The sequence below is a fragment of the Mustela putorius genome, unplaced genomic scaffold (assembly GCF_011764305.1).
Source record: "Mustela putorius furo isolate JIRA1106 unplaced genomic scaffold, ASM1176430v1.1 tig00000174_pilon_pilon_pilon, whole genome shotgun sequence".
Classification (NCBI taxonomy): domain Eukaryota; kingdom Metazoa; phylum Chordata; class Mammalia; order Carnivora; family Mustelidae; genus Mustela; species Mustela putorius.
In genome coordinates this window covers 4,474,614-4,493,317 of record NW_025421304.1, presented here as the reverse complement: position 1 = coordinate 4,493,317, position 18,704 = coordinate 4,474,614, and the positions used below count along the sequence as shown (strand labels likewise).

The 18,704-nt window shown below is 40.1% G+C and overlaps 1 protein-coding gene across 2 annotated transcripts in view; it reads left to right on the top strand.

Annotated features, from left to right (window-relative positions):
- The window catches only part of DPY19L3 (dpy-19 like C-mannosyltransferase 3), a 70,505-nt gene that overhangs the window by 32,279 nt on the left and 19,522 nt on the right, over positions 1–18,704 (top strand). For both annotated transcript variants that reach the window (XM_045076005.1, XM_045076006.1), the window contains 8 exons: positions 9–132; positions 679–813; positions 9,686–9,817; positions 11,411–11,512; positions 14,007–14,080; positions 14,259–14,417; positions 17,296–17,418; positions 17,794–17,905. In XM_045076005.1, coding sequence (XP_044931940.1) covers positions 9–132; positions 679–813; positions 9,686–9,817; positions 11,411–11,512; positions 14,007–14,080; positions 14,259–14,417; positions 17,296–17,418; positions 17,794–17,905 — 961 coding nt within the window. The remainder of the gene's footprint in view (positions 1–8; positions 133–678; positions 814–9,685; positions 9,818–11,410; positions 11,513–14,006; positions 14,081–14,258; positions 14,418–17,295; positions 17,419–17,793; positions 17,906–18,704) is intronic.

The following is an 18,704-nucleotide window of genomic DNA, read 5'->3' as shown; positions in this document are numbered from 1 at the left end:
CTGTGCAGAATAGATACCACAAGAGTCGAGTTTACCATCCCGCTGAGGGAGAATTGGGCTCTGCCATTCTTTGCAATTCAGATAGCGGCAATCACGTATTTTCTGCGACCAAACTTACAGCCTCTCTCTGAGGTAAGTTTTTATGGTACTTTATATATTTTTTTAATTTCTCCAGTTTTGTTGAAGAAGTTTCAGAGAATGTGATGTGCGTGGTGTCCCGTCGCGTGTGAGTCATTCTTACTCCATGACCAGTTTTTTAAACTTGAGTTAAATGAAGTTTTCCTTTTCTGAGCTCTTTCCTACTTTGCAAAGAAAATGTTTTCATTTTTGATGTTAAAAACGTACTCTACATTACCTGTCCTCAAATAGTTGCAGTGAAGCCACACACAATTTCTGCAGAACTGTCAGAATCCTTAAGCCACGGCCCTGGAGATGTGACTTGGCGCATCCTCAGCTCCCAGGTGCTGCAGAGTAGACACACCTTACGTGCATATTTATGTGCCCGGTGTCACCTTAGGATAGTTAGAGCTTCAATAACAAATGCAGGGGTTTTCAGAGCAGCAGTTCATGGTCTCTCTGTTTGGTTTGTAGAGATATTAGCTGCCCTTGAGGGAACTTGTCTGCAGGGCTCTTTACGACTAGAGACATGGAAATTACATGAAGGTTTTCTTTTTACAGAGGCTGACACTTCTTGCCATTTTCATATCAACTTTTCTCTTTAGTCTGACATGGCAATTTAATCAATTTATGATGCTGATGCAGGCATTAGTGCTGTTCACGCTGGACTCCTTGGACATGCTGCCAGCTGTGAAGGTAAGCCGCGCCCTTTTCTCTTGTTCAAGGCAGCGCTCTTTAGCGGTTTCCGTCACACGGTGGGGCGGGGGGTTCAGAATGTGCACGTGCTTAACAGTCAGGTCGAAGCTGCTTCTGAGTTACAGTGTACATACACTGGGGTCAATTGAAGTGGAGTAACCTGTGCAGCCTGGTTTGGCCATCTTAACTTTTATTCTGTTTATTCTACATTAAAAGATGGGTTTATCTTAAACAGAAATGTCTTAGATCAGTTGTCCTTTACAGAGCTGTCTTAAATTTTAAAATACAAGCTAGCTCTTGTAAAATGTCTTACTGTGTACTGCCTTTGTCCTTCAAGGAAATCAATGGGAATAGTACACCTTTCTTTGGTACTTCATAAAATTTTCATAATAACATCTATCAGGCTTGAGATGGGAATCCCTATTGCTTGTCCAGAGGCCACACATGGGACGGTGCCATTTTAAGGAAGCTGTTGTTTGTCTCACAGTGTGTGACACCCGTGTGTGCTGCTGTCACTTTATGGCAAGGTGTTTCTCATGTGCAGAAATGTTTTTTAATGTATTGTGGATGTTTTAAAAGTTCTTCATTGTTACTATTCTAAAGTAACAGTAACTTAAGTATTTCCCAATATCATAAAATATTATTTCTAATTCTAAGGGGGCAAGATAGTGTAATATTAAAGAGTTGCATACATTTATTCCTTTCAAAATTGATGCAGCAAGGGCGCCTGGGTGACTCAGTGGGTTAAAGCCTCTGCCTTTGGCTCAGGTCATGATCCCAGGGTCCTGGGATCAAGCCCCGCATCGGGCTCTCTGCTCAGCAGGGAGCCTTCTTCCCTGCCTCTCTCTCTGCCTGCCTCTCTGCCTGCTTGTGATCTCTATCTGTCAAATAAATAAATAAAAATCTTTATTAAAAAAAGAGAGAGAGATGCAGCAATCTTTAGAGACTGGCTGAGTCTGAATTAGGAAACAGGAAAGACTGACAGCAAGTATTCCTTGTCCCTCTTCCCAGGGACTGGAGAGGCATGACAGAGACTCGCCACCTGTAGGAGATGTCGTGTGTGTGCTGATGGGAAGTAAACATTTGGGCAGCTAACAGTTAAAGGTCTATATGTCTAGAGAGGTTAATCTGTAGTAATAAGAAGCACTAGAAGTCAAAGAAGGTTCTTTGTAGGCTAGAAAGGTTTCACAAAGGTGGGAGACTTGAGCTGGGCCACAAATGAGAAGAGTAGAATTTGGATGGTGTGTTGGGGGAGGATATGACGGTAAAATACAGGGAGGAAAGCAAGTAGATAGAGCAGAGGAAAGAGTGTGTGTGTGTGTGTGTGTGTGTGTGTGTGTGTGTCAGTCAGTCATATATATAATACTAAATAATGGTAACAGAGCTCCGGGTGCCTCAGAAATCCTCATGCACAAATGAAGTGGAGTCTGTTCATATTGGCTTTTCCTGTTTTGTAACCCTTTGGACTTTGGTCATGGTGACGTGTAAGCTGCGTTTCTCCACGGCCTGCTCTCCTGAGCCAGTTGGTCTCCCTTTCTCTCTTTGTATGTAATAGCGCATTTCCCCCCTTTCTAGCAAGCACTTTCAAAGGAACTCTGTATGTTGTCACATAAAAAAATAAATATGTTGTGCCATTTTGAAAACAACTGTATAAAGTTTTTCTGCAGTGTAATTTCACAGAAAAGCCTAGAAATGTGTTTTCCCTTTCACTGACACTCTCATCTCTAGAAATTTAGACTAAGGAAGTAATCAAACAGGTTTATTTTAGTTTTTAGTTCATTTACTGTAATAAAAAAAAGCTGGCTGGAAACAACCTTAGTCAGTAGCAGTGGAGTATTGTGAAGTAAATATGGTACAGCAGTATAACAGTATCATGTGACCATTATTTTCCCCCTCTCTTTTTTAAAATAAAATACATATGAGGCACTTGGGTGGCTCTGTCGGTTAAGTGGCCAACTCTTGATTTCGGCTCAGGCCATGATCTCGGGGTCGTGGGATCATGCCTTGCACTGGGCTCTGCCCTCAGGATGGAGTCTGCTTATCCTTCTCCCTCTGCTTCTTCCCTGCTTGTGCTCTCTCTCTACCTCTCAAATAAATAAATACAATCTTTTAAAAAAATAAAAATAAAACACATACAGAAAAAGTGAGAAAGGTTTCCGAGAAGATAGACATCAAAATATTAGCAGTCACCTGACCGTGATTGATGAGCTTGATGTTCTAAGTTCCTGTTGTCCTTCAACTCTTTTGACTTTTTCATGGATTACTTTTACCGTTTTCTTTTAAAATAGAAAACAATAAAAGATACTGTTTTGGCACACACACACCACAAACCTAAAGAAGAGTACAGGTAATTTACATCATATTTAGTTCTTTACTTCGTTAAACTTTCATAGTTGAAACTATGTTGATGTTAGTGGTAGTAGCTGTAGGTATCAGAATTGGAGGAGGAGCGGCACAGTAATGAAAGAATCCTGAGTTGTACAACCAAGCTGCCACTACTGAGTATGAAAATAGCTAGGTCTTTAAAGTGATGTAACTTCTTGGGGCCTTTGTTCTCTTCATAAACTGGAATCACTGACCTCTGATCACGTCAGATGGGAAAGTCAGAATAGTTGGTATAGAGAAAGGTAATGCATATTCAGAGTCCAATGTGCTGACAAGAAGCTGTATCCTCTTTGGTACATTTCATCTTTTCCTGGAGAATGGAAAATCTCTTACCATCAAAAGCTCAGGTTTCGGGGCGCCTGGGTGGCTCAGTGGGTTGGGGCCTCTGCCTTCGGCTCAGGTCATGATCCCAGGGTCCTGGGATTGAGCCCCGCATCGGGCTCTCTGCTCAGCCAGGGAGCCTGCTTCCTCCTCTCTCTCTCTCTGCCTGCCTCTCTGCCTACTTGTGATCTCTGTATGTCAAATAAATAAAAAATCTTAAAAAAAAAAAAAGCTCAGGTTTCACTCAGGAATGTGTCTAGGCCATTTAAATATAGAGAGAATAGTAGATGGTAGAAGTCATATACTTTGGCTCCATTAAAGAATATGAAGGCTAATGAAGTTTTATTAACCTGTTGTGAAAACAGCAAGACACATAAGAGGAAATTTTAGAGTACCCCATTTGGTTCCAGACCAGACGGAGGGAATGCACTTGTCCTAGTTCCTCCCACTTAGTGCAACTAAAAGCCCTGGACAGTGTATATAAAACGCACAGAAGATGACTTGGGGTGGGGAAGGAATGAAAATAGGCTGCTTAGAGCCCTGGCAGCTACAGGAAGGATGCGGCAGTGAGGCCCTAGGATTTTCTTTCTGCCTCAAATATCCCAGAGTAGGTGCTGGAAAAGTCAGCAACCAGGAGACACCAATGAAGTCAGGCAGAAGCCCCAAGAAAAGCCAGAAGGATCGGGAAAAGGGAGGCAGTGTTTCTCTAGCAAGAAAGGAAACGTTTGGTCATAACTGCAGTATTTCAGCCAAACAGCACAGAAAGAGCTGCAGCTTCACTCCCACGTCCATCAGCAAAAGGCCGGCGGGGAAGCCACACTTCCACCCTCACCAGCTGCAGCAGGCCACTCGCTTTCTGCCAGGGCTGTGTCCGAAGGCTGCCTTCTCCCAGAAGCATCAGTGCAGGCCGCATGGAGAACCTTCGGCCCTCATCCAGGGGTCGTGAGATATCCCATCCCCTTCGGGACAGGATGGTGTCAGAAGAGATCAACGGGGAACCGGGCTTTTAACCACCATTCAGAAGTAACAAGCCTCCCTCTCTCCCTTCCACCCCCCCCCCCCCCCACACACACACAGTGTCAGTGATGGCCACGGGAAGTGCAGTTTAATGAGGCGTTCCTTCCCTTCTCAGCCAGAGCCTCGCAGGGAGCCTGAACTTTCCCTGTGTCCCAGCAATGGAACCCCCTTTTCCCCTGTCTCCCAAAAGTCAATGGAGGCCAAGAGAAAAACCTAGACTTCTAACCCCATCTGGAAATAAGAAAGCAGCCTCCTTCTTCCCCCACTGGCATAGCACTAGTGTGGGCTCAGAGGAGACCTGCCGACACAGAGATTTTAAAAGATCCAGAGCCCCATGACATAGTACAATGCAATTGAAGATTACTTCTTATACTAAGAACAAGCAAAATCTCTCTTGAGTGAAAAGAGACAGTCAACAGATGCCAACACCCGACACACACAGAACTTGCATTACCTGAAGAGGTATTTAAAGCAGCCATAACAAATTTTCATCGATCAATTACAGACACACTTGAAACAAAGGAAAAATAGAAAAATAAGGAGCAAACGGAAATTTTAGAGCTGAAAATCTCTAATAATGACAATTAAAACCCCAGTAGATGGGCTCAGCAGGAGAATGGAGTGGCCAGAAAAAAGAGCCAGTGAACTGGAAGCTAGAACAAGTTAGAAATTACCTCATTTGAACAAGAGAAAATAGCTGGGCGGGGGGGCGGGGAGAGACAGAGCCTCAGGGACCTGTAGTACTAAACAAAAACTCTAATATATTCTTACATTCAGAATCCCTAAAGGAGAGAAAGAGCATGAGGCTGAAAAATGTATTTGAAAAAGTACTTTTCTGAGGGGTTTGAAGTGGCGGGTGTGTGGGAGGTTGGGGTACCAGGTGGTGGGTATTATGGAGGGCATGGATTGCATGGAGCACTGGGTGTGGTGAAAAAATAATGAATACTGTTTTTCTGAAAATAAATTAATTTTAAAAAATGATTTTAAAAAATGTACTTTTCAAAGGAATATTTGAAAACGTCCCAGATTTCACAAAAGATAGGAACTTACAGAATCAAGAAGCTGAGCTACTGTCAAACATCAGATCTACCACTGATAATCTAGACTTTCTAATACACATTACTGCTCAATTTTACATTCTGGCTGTTTACCAACAATGTTTCTTACGAACCTAGGATATCATTACATTTATAAGAACTATGTGATCTTGTTGTGACTTAACTGTTCTTTTCTCTAGAATTATGCCTACTTGATATAAAAGGAACGGGCAACACCAAGAAAGACCATCCTTCAGAAAGGCAGACAAAAAATTGTTTTATCTTTTTAAGATGTATTCATGAGTGATTTGTTATCCTTAAAGAGGTCCTACAAATCAGTAAGAAAAATATTTACACCCAATAGGAAAGCAAAAAATAGTTCCTAGAAGGAAAAACATCAAAAAGAATCCAACACTTAGGAATAAACTGAACAAAAGAAGTGCTTATGTTTATACTCTAAACTACAAAACACTGAAAGTTTTAAAGACCCACATAAATTGGAAAGATTGCATATTTATGGATTGGAAGACTCACTGTTGTTTAAGATGGCAAATTATGGTAAATTATTGTACAGATTCAACACGCTTCCTCTCAGAATCCCAGGTGAATTTTTTGCAGAACTTGACAAGCTGATCTTAAAATTCACGTGGAAACTCAAGGGACCCAGAATAGCTGAAACAATCATGAAAAAGAGGAATAAAGTTGGAAGACTCACACTTTCCAACTTCAGAACTTACTTCCAAGCTATAGTAATCAAGACAGTGTGATACTAGTAGAAGGATGGACACAAATCAATGGAATAAAATTGAGAGACCAGAAATAAATCTTCAGAAATAAACAGTCAATTTGATTTTCAGCAAGGGTGCCAAGATAATTATGGAGAAAGAATAATCTTTTCAACAAATGGTGCTGGGATAACTAGATAGCTACATGTGAAAGAATGAAGTTGGACTCCTCTCTCTCACCATACACAATAATTAACTCAAAATAGATCAGAGATTTAGTTGTAAGAGCTAAAACTATAAAACATTAATTTTTTAACTATAAAACATTTAGAAGACAGGAATAATTTTTCATGACCTTGGAGTAGACCAATCCTTTTTATAAGGTTCCAGAACCAAAAGCACAAATGACTAAATTAAAAATAAATGAGTTGGACTTCATCAAAATTTAAAACTTTTGTGCTTCAAAATATACCATCAATGTGAAAAGACAACTCACAAAATTGGAGAGAATATTTGCAAATCCTATATCTGATAAGGCAGTTCCAGAATATATAAAGAACTCTTACAACTCTCTCAACAATAAAATATGGGCAGATGATTGGATAGGCATGTCTCCAGAGAACAAATGCAAATGTCCAACAAGCACATGAAAAGATGCTCAGCCTCATTACTCATTAGGGAAACACAAAACCAAAATAAGATACCATTACCTTCCCCCACACACACCCCCCACCCCGAACTCAGATGGCTAAACTCTAAAAACAACAGCAAAGACAGATGATAACAAATGTTGGCAAGGAGGTGAAGACTTTGGAGCTCTCATATATTGCTGGTGGGACTACAGAATGGCGCAGCCAGTTTGGAAAACAATTTAGCATCTCCTCACGTGTTAAACATAGAGTTACCATGTGATCCAGCAATTCCACTGCCACGTACACACCCACAAAAAATGAAAACATAGCCATGTAAGAATTTGTACATGGATGTTTGTAGCAGCATGATTCATAGTGGCCAGAAAGTGGAACCCGCCCAGTGCCCATCAGCCGGCGGGATGTTGCAGAGATGATGAAGATATCTTAAAATTAGATTCTGGTGATATTTGCACAACTCTGTTAACACTAAAATCATGAATTTAGATAGGTAAATTTTGTGCTATATGAATTATATCTCAATGAATGTATTAAAAAAAAAAAAAGCAGTGTCTTCACTAACCAGTAATTGTACTTCTAGGAATCTGTCATTTGTTCCTCCCATATTTATCAGGTGACACTGTTTTAGTGGGTGTTGTCGTGGGTGCTAGGGTACAACAAGGAATGAGTTAAGGAGTGACAGTAGTCCCCACCCCACCCTCACCTCATCTGCGGCTCCAGTTCTGTGCAGTCAACCCCGGTGAGCAGCAGATAATCCGCCTTCTGACAGACCGTCGGTAGTAGCCCAACACTGTCCCCACGCCTCTCGCACCCACCTCCGTCTCCTCACCTGGCTCTTTTACCATGTCCCATCATCACAAGAAGGGTGTCCAGTATAAGAGATATTTTGAGAGAGACCACCTTCACATAAACTTTGTACAGTATATGGCTATAATTGTTCTATTATTGGTTATTGTTGTTAGTCTCTTACCGTGCCTCATTTATAAATGAAACTGTGTCGTAGATACGTATGCTGTGTACAGGGCTCAGTACTCTCCATGGTTTCAGACATCCACTGGGGCTCTGGGAACACATCCCTGGCAGATAAGGGTAGATGAGTGTAACCAGATACCATGATCTGAGAATTTTTTTAAGAAGATGTTCGTAACATTAATTTCAACAATAATAAGAAGCTGGAAACAAATGAGCCACTGGCAGACAAATCATGGCATCTGGTAGAATGTTACGTAGCCATTTAAAATTAAGTTTTCACAGAATAGTCCTTGACGTGAGAAAATGATACAATGTAATGTGAAATAAGTAAAATGTTACATGAAATATCACACACCACTATGAAATCAATATTATTTCTGTAGGTAATGGTGTTAGATTTTGATTTTAGAGCCCACCTTTCCATCAATTACTATTTCTTTTTATGTTTTCCTGGATTTTCTAAGTCTCCTACAATAAAGTATTGTATCTTTAGAATCCTAAATTCCAAGTTTCTGTTAACACCAACCAAAAGCACTGAACTGTGGCAGGCCAGGCCTTTAGGTGCTAGAAAGAGATTTGTTTCCTTTGAGGCGAAGAAAACAAAACTATGAGGAAATCTGATTTGCTGATAGGAGCAGAATATTTCATAAGCGAATAAGAGTATGGAATTGTCCAATTTCAAAGAGGAGAGGAAGTATCAAGTCTTGGGGCACCTGGGTGGCTCATTCAGTTAGGTGTCCAATGCTTGATTTTGGCTCAAGTCATGGTCCCGGGGTCTTGAGATCGAGCCACCTCCGCGCTCAGTGGAGAGTCTGCCTGGGATTCTCTCTCTCCCTCACCCTCTCCCCAGACCCCTCGCTTAACACTCCTGTGTTCTCTCTCTCTCTCGAGTAAATATATAAATCTTTTAAAAAGGAAAAAATGTATCAGCTGTTTATTAGAGGCTGTCATTTTTTCTTTGTGGCATATTTTCTGTGTTGAAGTTGGTTGAGTTTTGCATCTGTCAATATCAACCTGTCAGCAGTTCTTCTACACCAAGAGCTGTCTTTAGTGAGAGCTCATTATGTGCTAGGCATTTTAAAACATCACTGCATCCAGTCCTTATGCCAGGCTGATACGGCAGCTCTGAAGAAGGTGTCATCACCCCTGTTCTGCATGAACCCCAGCCAGCCTGTCAAGGCCCCACAGCTGGTTTGCATCAGAATCAGCGCTATAGCTAGCACAGGTGCCGGTGACCTCAGGGCTTACGTTCTTGACCTCGGCACTATGCTGCCCGCTCCAGACCCAGGAGGCAGGGAGTCAAAGGCCTCACTCTGGGAGGAATTGTCCATCTAATCTAAGTCAGCACACACACAGGAAATGCAGCAATAAAGGACACAGGCCTGCAGTGCGGAACATTCAGAAATCACAGAATATGAAGAAGTACTGTAGACAGTAACTATAAAAGAATTCTGGAGAAAATGGAAGGCTGCAGATTGCATTTGCCCGTTTCCAGAATATGTTTATGCCATTGTTTGCTACCTGTACTTCCTATTATCCGTTTGTTCTCTTCTTAATTAATACTACAAGATTTTAAGTTCTGTATAATTCAAAGATAAATACAGGATGTAAATGATTCGGTTTGGGGGACTTGCTTTTAGACTGAACTGCTTGAAGCCCCCTGTGTTGTTTGTGATTCGAAATGTATCCAGCCAGCGTGTCAGCATGTGCTGGTCTCTTGATAAACCCATGTATTTAGTTCACCATCTCATCTCCCTTGTTGCAGGCGACGTGGCTGTATGGCATCCAGGTGACAGGCTTGCTCCTGGTCTGCATCCTCCAGTTTTTTAATTCTATGATTCTCGGATCGCTGCTTATCAGTTTCAACCTTTCAGTATTAATTGCAAGAAAACTTCAGGTAGGACATATTTGTGTCCTTTTTTTTTTTTTAAATTCTGTGGGTAGTTGGGCCTTATTTTCATACAGCACACAAAGGAAAATGTCTGACCACATTCCCTCTGAAAAGCACTGAGGTCATTTTTTAGGTGTCTTTTAAACATGCATGGGAAAGCATTTCTGTTTTGTAGCTTTCTGCTGTGCCATCCCTTCGTTTTGACATGTTTCTTTTCTTAGAGAATTGGAATCTTAGTTCAGGGATTAGCCAAAGATGTTTATTTGAATGCCATTGATAGAAAGTTGAAATAAAAGAGCAAAAATCTTTAAATTTTATTGTGTATGAATTCAAGAGTAAGAAGAAGCTATTGCTTGGGGGGGGAGGGTGTTCGTCGCGGTGTCTTTTAAGTTGGCAGCACCGTATTAGTGATGGAGCCGCGCGGCTCTTCACCCCATCCGTATCATGCTGTTGGTTTGTAAGTGAATTAAAATTCACTCAGAATCTCGAGAATCACAGGACTTAAATTTAGAAGTATGGGGACCTTTCCTAGGGTGTCACGTTTGAAAACATTGGCCTGATCTTTTGGCTTTATTCAGTAATTCAGATTTCTTAAAGTTACATGGGATTTAATTAAGAGTCCGTTGTTTCTCTTCATATAGTGTCATAAAGCCTGTTTTCTTTCTCATGAGCATATGAGAAACATTTCTCATAACCACTTTTATATCAAGAAGCTGTTTTACTTTCTGCTTTGGGAAGAATAAATCCTTTCTCTTTGGAGTGAGAGCTGTCATGGCCAAGCTGTCACAATGACTTTTAAACAGGCTTTAGTTGATTATCTGAAACAGTAGTTCTCATTCATCCTAACTTTAATTATAAATAAACATCATGCAATTTAACTCATTAGATATTATATTTGATAATCTGTAAAGTTATCTAAGGGTTGTAAGAAAACCATTATATATCAAAGAGCACAATTTACCCTTTTTTATACAGATAGGTCTTTAATTGGGTTATGGCTGTGTCTGTGCTACATGAATTAATGGGTCAGTGATCGCAAGATTTGTTCATTCAGTGTATCTTGAGTACCTTCTGGCAGACTCCATACTCTGGTTGCAAAGGTCTTAAAAAGAGAAAGAAAGACAAGGACAGTTTTCTGATCTTAGGAAGCTTATTATTATTAATTTTTTTAAGTGAAATAATTAAGGAGGCACTTTATTTTTTTTAAGATCTTATTTATTTATTTGAGAGACAGAAAGACAGAGATAGGGAGAGAGAGAGCTCAAGTGGAGAGGAGAGGAGGAAGCAGGCTCCCGGCTGAGCAAGGAGCCCATGCGGGGCTCAGTCCCAGAACCCTGGGATCATGACCTGGGCCAAAGGCAGCAGCTTAACTGACTGAGCCACCCAGGTGCTCCTGGAAGCTTTTTATTAAGGAATTCATTTACTCTTATGTTAGAAATGTACAAATATTAAGACATTGTAACCTCATAAAAATTAGGTTCTATTTTCCACATATATTCTCTATGTTGCATGATCTAATGTTTTAAATCCTGAAGTAATCTCATCTTAAATGTTTATGAAGTAACGTAAGGATTAAAACTCAACTGTTTTAATTTCTAGAAAAATCTGAAGACTGGAAACTTCCTAAATAGGCTTGGGAAACTGTTGTTACATTTATTTGCAGTTTTATGTTTGACACTTTTCCTCAACAATATTATTAAGGTAAGTTAATAAAATGACCTTTAATTTACATTACTACAGAATTTCCAGTTTTACTTGTAACAAGCTCAGCTTTAACTTTGTTTCATAACTGTTGTTTTCTTGATTTTAGTCACTGACTTCTGTTTACTCTTTGTTAAAGATTTTTTTTATCCATTTATTTAAGAGAGGGAGCATGAGTGGAGGTGGGTAGGAGCAGAGGGAGAGGGAGAAGCGTATTCCCCGCTGAGCACAGAGCCTGACATGGGACTTGATCCAATGACCTTGAGATTATGTCCTGAGCCAAAGCTTAATAGACTAAGCCACAGGCGCCCCTATTCACTCTTTAACCAACTGAGCCACCCAGGCATCCCAATTCACTCTTTAATATGTCCTAGCTTGAACTCACTTTCTGAGTTATTAAACTTTTTGTAAAAGCTCAACTTTAAAAGCATTAAGTGGGGGCGCCTGGGTGGCTCAGTGGGTTAGGCCGCTGCCTTCGGCTCGGGTCGTGATCCCAGGGTCCTGGGATCGAGCCCCACATCAGGCTCTCTGCTCAGCAGGGAGCCTGCTTCCTCCTCTCTCTCTGCCTTTCTCTCTGCCTGCTTGTGATCTCTGTCAAATAAATAAATAAAATCTTTAAAAAAAAATAAATAAATAAATAAATAAAATAAAAGCATTAAGTGTTTCTCTAAATTTAAAAAATTCTGCTTTTGAAGAGAGCATTTTCTTGCACTGTGGTACCAAAAACAGATGACGTGATTTTTTATTGGGTCAAATTAAATAAACTGGCAGGGCATCTGGCTGGCTCAATTGGTGAAGCATGCGACTTTTGGTCTCAGGGTCGTCAGTTTGAGCCCCACATTTAGTGTGAAGCTTACTTTGAGAAAAAGGAGATAAATAAACTAACTGTACTATCCGAAGCACAGTGATTTATTAAGATGATTCTGCCCCTCCTAGAAGGCTGGTTTCAGGACAGGAGACATCTGCATGTACATGACAGACTCCTTCTCTTCCATAGGAGAATGGCAGTCCCTCTTCCTGTCTGTTGACTATCAAAGACTCTTACTCATCCAGCCGCATTAAACACTTCCACTCTGGGTCCTTGTCACTCTGTTCTTAAACCCCAGAGTTCAGTACTTATCAAAAGCTTATTTGTGCAGAGCAATCAGCATTTCTGAAGGATTGGCTGAAAGATACGCAGTTCATCCATTCCCCCACTCTAGATACTCAGTGATCTGTGCCTGGATTAAGTCAGGAGAGAGCTGCCTGCCCGGACCATTGATTCTTGACTTCCCGAAGAATAACATCTATTGAATTGTACTTGATGTCTTGCCAACTATGTACAATGAGAGGAATTAGAAAAAATCTTCTTTAAGACTCCTGCTGTTTTTACTGTAGCCATGGGGAAAATTTCTCTTCAGTCTCAGTTCTAGGAGTGTTAGGATCTCTTTTGAGCAATTGGTTTGTTTTAATCTTAGAACCTGTGTTTTTATCTCCATCTGCATTTGCTAGTTTAATGTGTAAGCCCAAATTTGTGGCTCATCTCTAGCGAATATATTTTAGGTACTAACCTCACTTCTCAGATTCATCTTTTCTTTTCTATCTTCATTTTCCTTCTGACAGAAGGAAAAACTTCTTTACCCATCTATGGTAAAAAAAAAACCCATCTATGGGTTTTTTAAACCCATCTTTACCCATCTATGGGTAAAAAACTTCTTTATCCATCTATGGCCGATGGATTTTTATAAGCCATATAGTAAAAATAAAATTATATGAGTTATAATCACTAATGATGTGCACTGGCATTTGTCAGTTCCCGCGGAGGCCACCACGGGGACCTCCATTGTCTTTGTGTGGCTGAGTCTTCTGTCAGTTGTGTCTGCAGACAGAAACCCCTAAGCCAGACAGGCCCTGTGGGCTCTGTATTTGTTTGAGGTTTTAGATCATCATATTACTGGTTTTCTGATCAAAACATTTGTACTCTGCCGGGCTTCAGCCCTCTCCCTCTCCCTGAGACCAAAGAAGCTCATCTTTTATCTATTTTACATGTTGAACTAACACGTTAAGATGGTTTGAAAAAATGATTCTGCTTTACAAAAAAGAACAAAAGGAACAGAGGGAGCTTGAAAGTTCTCCTGTTAGAATTCCTCACTTCTGGGATACCTGGGTGGCTCAGTGGGTTAGGCCTCTGCCTTCAGCTCAGGTCATGATCCCAGGGTCCTGGGATAGAGCCCTGCATTGAGCTCTCTGCTCAGCAAGAAGCCTGCTTCTCCCTCTTCCACTCCCCTACTTGTGTTCCCTCTCTCTTGCTATGTCTCTCTGTCAAATAAATACAGTCTTTAAAAAAAAGAATCCCTCACTTCTAACAACTATTGAGAATATTTGCTGATTTTATAAACACATGTGCACACAATCCTGTGAAACTGGACACTGAATATGTGTATTCAGTGGGAAATTATCAGGAAACCATGCATAAGGCACTCATAACAATTTTCATTTTCTCCCTCCCTGATAGAAAATTCTTGATCTGAAGTCAGACGAACACATATTTAAATTTCTGAAGGCAAAATTTGGGTTTGGAGCAACAAGGTATGACTGAATTTAAAATTTATGTTTGCTTTTTTATATCGAATCAGCAGGGACTTTAAAACTTAAGTTATCATTATGCCTTCAACTATAAAATCCAGGTTCATTTTGAGGAAAAAAGTGTAGTTTACTTGTCTTGTACTGAATTTAATACTTTGCTTTCTTTTCGTTTGTTCCCTAGAGATTTTGATGCAAATCTATACCTGTGTGAAGAAGCGTTTGGCCTCTTACCTTTCAATACCTTCGGAAGGCTTTCAGATACTCTCCTCTTTTATGCTTACATATTTGTTCTGTCCATCACAGTGATGGCAGCCTTAGCTGTTGCCTTCCATAATCTCAGGTACGGCATGTTTCAGCAACCTCTCCCATGCTTTAATGAACTTGATCTGTGTTGGAGAAAAATGGCAGAAAAAAGTTGAAGTTCAAAATATCAGACCTCAGACAGGGTAGTATGGTTCAGCTCAAAGGGGGATCATAATCAGATTAGAGTGGACCCCACACGAGTATGTCAAGGGTTGACCAGATAAGAGACAGCAAAAAGGCAATGCAGTAGAGACTGGTCTGGGAACAAGGTCCTCTTTGAGCAGTTCTCTCTTGCCCTTATTATGGAATGGGGATACCCAGGGGACTTACTCTGCGGGGTTTTGTGGGGAGTAAATAAGTTAAAATAATAGTACTTAGAATGCTGCCTCTCTCCTAGAATATTTTGTAGATTTTAGCTGTCATTCGCTGGTGTTGTTACTGACTCAGAGTCTCTGCTTTGTTCTCGTTATTAATTTCCTGTTGTTTTTCTACCTTTCTTCTAGCTGCCTTTGTTATTGCTCATGAAATATCAAGAGTTAACTCTTGTGTGTTTTGTTGCATCTTGCTCAGGGGCTTGTAAAAGGGGAGTGGACTGTAACTGTTAGCATCTGCCAAAGTCTTCAGTAATAATTGACTGTGTCTAAAAGGCTGAACATGTCTACTCATCTGCTAAAAGAAAGAGTGAGGGAGTATAAAGACTTTTTTAAAGCTTGTAGAATACCTGCCTACAAAGCTGATGGAGGTTTTTGCATTTACTACCCATGTTAAATTGAAAGAAAATTAAGTGTAAGAAATTGAAGCTACTGTCATTTGTGAAAACTTAATGAAGCTCAGAAGGAAGCCCTTTTCTCTGTAGTTATCTTGCCAATTAAGGTGCTGGTGAGCTGTGATTCGCAGCCACCAGAGAGCTGTGCTGGGAAAGGGCATTAGCACGAGTCCAGATCAGTTGAGATGTTTTATGATTATTAAGAGTGAAGCCACATTGAACCATGAAAATACTTCATTGACTATAACCTATTTTAGTATCTTTCAGAAGTGTTCTTAGCCCGATATCTTGCCCAAGATAAAATTTAGCCCTGTGAAAATAGATGGAAATTATTCTAGACAGTGTAATTTAATATTATTCCAGACACGCCAGGTGTCGACAGGACTCTAGACTGCATGCAAAGCAGGAAGTTCAGTTGGCCTGCAGTCTTTTGTGAAAATGTCTGCCGTGCTCAGTGTGAATCTATGAGCCGTCTCTGCAAGCCGACTTGCTGTATGATTGTAGGTAAAGATTTTAGAGCATCCTCATCTACCAGGTAGGGGTATCAGAACCTTATTACAAGAAAAGCATTAAAGTAAAGCTCATTAAAGTGATGTAAGAATTATAGTATCTTAATATTAAATAACTGTTAAGTCATTTTAAGGATATTTTATCAATGCCAAGTATCCAGAGTATTTCTATCATTTTAGTACTAGGAAGGATGATACTACTATGTTTACCCAACACATCTGCATTTGTGTAAAGGGTAGGACGGTGAGGGGATTAACTCAGGGGCTCTGTTCACGGGACTGATTCGAGCTTTCCAGCTTGGCGGGGGAGATGGGGAGAGGTGTTGCAAAATTCTCTCAGGTATCAAGGGGAGATGAGAACATATGTTCTCCTTGTCTGGAGCACTCTTTCAGTAGCAACATAGAAGCCAGAGTTTGGGTTGTGATATAGAACATCTAAGTAAAGGTTATTACCAGTGGTGAAAATTCCCTGAGTATATCAGTTTGATTTTCATGGGAATGTAGGGTGGTGAAAGGATTTCTAGGAAAGAAGAGTTCTCTAGTAGCCTGAAAGCATCATACATACCCAGGTCTATTGGATTTTATGAAGGGTAAGTGGGGCCTTGTAAAGGTACTGGTTTTATATTAAACTGGCAGCCCTTCCTGCTGTTTCCGTATCCCCTTGACAGCAGAAGGTGCAATGGCCGAACTCACTCGCCCATCTCAGAGTCTCTAAGGTTCAGACAATGAGATAGGACAGTGCGCTCTTCCCCAGTGTGATGAGTTTAGAGTACAGCATATCCCCCGTGCAGTGTTCTTGCCACAATAAATGAACTTGGCTCTAATAATTAACCTCTAGATCTAATTTCAAGTTTATAAGGAGCATGGGAATAGAGAAATGTATTCAACACCTCCACAAGGAGACAATCAGCCAAATCCAGAAGGTGGGAGTAGTTACAGGACAAATGATACATTTCCTTCTGCCAAAAAACGACCTCCAAGTGGAGGGCACTTGTATTGATTGAAAATAATTTAAAGAGACATTGATGAAATGCAGCGTGAAAGCCGTGGGTCCTAATTCAAAGAAACCACCTGAAAAAAGCAGTGGCATTAATGGAAAATAGAATATGAATTGAGTGTTGACATGATAAAGAATTATTATTCATTTTCTGGGTTAATTATTCTAATGTAGCCAAATTTGATTAAAAAAATCATGTTAGAGATCTTTAATGGGTATTGGTTGGCTAAAATGTGATCATTTGTTCAGAAGGGAACTGATTTCCATGTTTATGGATTTGTTTTTCTCTTTTCTTATTTGTAAAAACTTGTAAAATGCTAGTAACTCATGAAATATCTCTAAAGAAATCTTGTAATTTAAGTGATCCCAAAAGAATTTTTTCTACTTCCTTTTAATTTAAAGGGTTAAAGCATTCTAAATTTTTACTCAAAATGAAATTTGTTGTATTCTAGTTATTAATGCATTATAACAGTTTTATCCTCACAAATTCAGAATTTTGATATATGTTGATTCGTTTTATCTTAGAGCAGTAACACATTTCTAAATACATGAAGGCATAAGTTTCTGGTATCTTTAAAAAAGATTTAACTAACTTAAAATGATGTATCCAGCTTCAATTTTGTATGTGTGCTGTTTTATTCAGTGATTCTACAAGCCAACAACCCCCGGGTCAGATGGGGAAGTGCACGATCCTCCTGAAACCAGAAACCGCTTACAACCTAATACATACCATTCTGTTTGGATTCTTGGCATTGAGTACAATGAGGTATTTTTTTTTACCTGTTTGCTGGATTGATTTTTTTTGTTCGATCACTCTTTACCTGACATGCTTTAGCAATGCAGCTTAGGTACTCACAGTCCTCTTCACTGATAATTATGGTTCCCATAAAAAGATCCTTGTTTACCATCTTCTCTAGTATTAAATATTATTAGTAACCAGTCTTTTCCTCATTACTAATAATCCTCCATTTTTACTTATATGATTTTCTCAAAAGGCAATGAAATTCATAACTAACCCTTCGGCAGACGGTCCCCACACAGCCTCAGTCAGACTTTCCTCCCACAGATGGCACAGCTGCGTCACACTGCGGGTCTGTCCACAGTTGGCATGGGTCCACCTCTCCTGTCTCTGTCTTTCCAGAATGAAGTACCTCTGGACGTCACACATGTGTGTGTTCGCATCGTTTGGCTTATGCAGCCCCGAGATATGGGAGTTACTCCTGAGGTCGATCCGTCTTTATAACCCAAAGAGGGTCAGTGCTGTCCCTTTGCTATTTCATTTTCATTTTTATGAGTTTTAGGATTTCTTTCATGCCAGTTCCTATTGTTTTCAGTAGTTGCCTGTTCCCCAGTCTGATGAAACAGAGACTGCTGAAAATAGATAACTGACACATTATGATTTTTTATTTTATTTTATTTTGGGGGGGCCCAGTGCAAGCAGGGGAAGGGGGAGGGGCAAAAGGAGAGGGAGAGAGAGAATCTTAAGCAGACTCCATGCCCCGGGCAGAGCCCAACGCAGGGCCCAAGCTCACCGCCCTGAGATCATGACCTGAGCCGAAATCAAGAATCGGACACTTAACCAACCGAGCCATCCAGGTGCCCTGACACCTTATGATTTTGTAAGGAGTTATTTTTTAAATAATTTTATTCTGAATCTTAATTTTATTTTTTAAATCATTTGTTTTTTTCCCAAACCGTAACTTAGATATGCTCATTATACTGAATTTGGAAGTACTGTAAGCATACAAGGAAAATTAAAACTCATCAATAACCCCATTATCCGGAGCTATCACTATTATTATCATTATAAATTATACTTAGAGCATATATAAGTGTACAGTTATGACAATAAGTACAGTTATGACAATATGACAATATGTAGTTTTGAGTTGTTCTCCCCTAAATATTCACAGGCGGCAATACGGTAGAAGCTATGAGTATCTCATGAGTGATCGGACCCTAACATTGACTTAGTTGTTGGGCAAATTGGAGCCTCATGCTCCATTAAAGGACATTTTTGTTGTTTTAAAAAGAAAGAAGTTATGTGTTTAC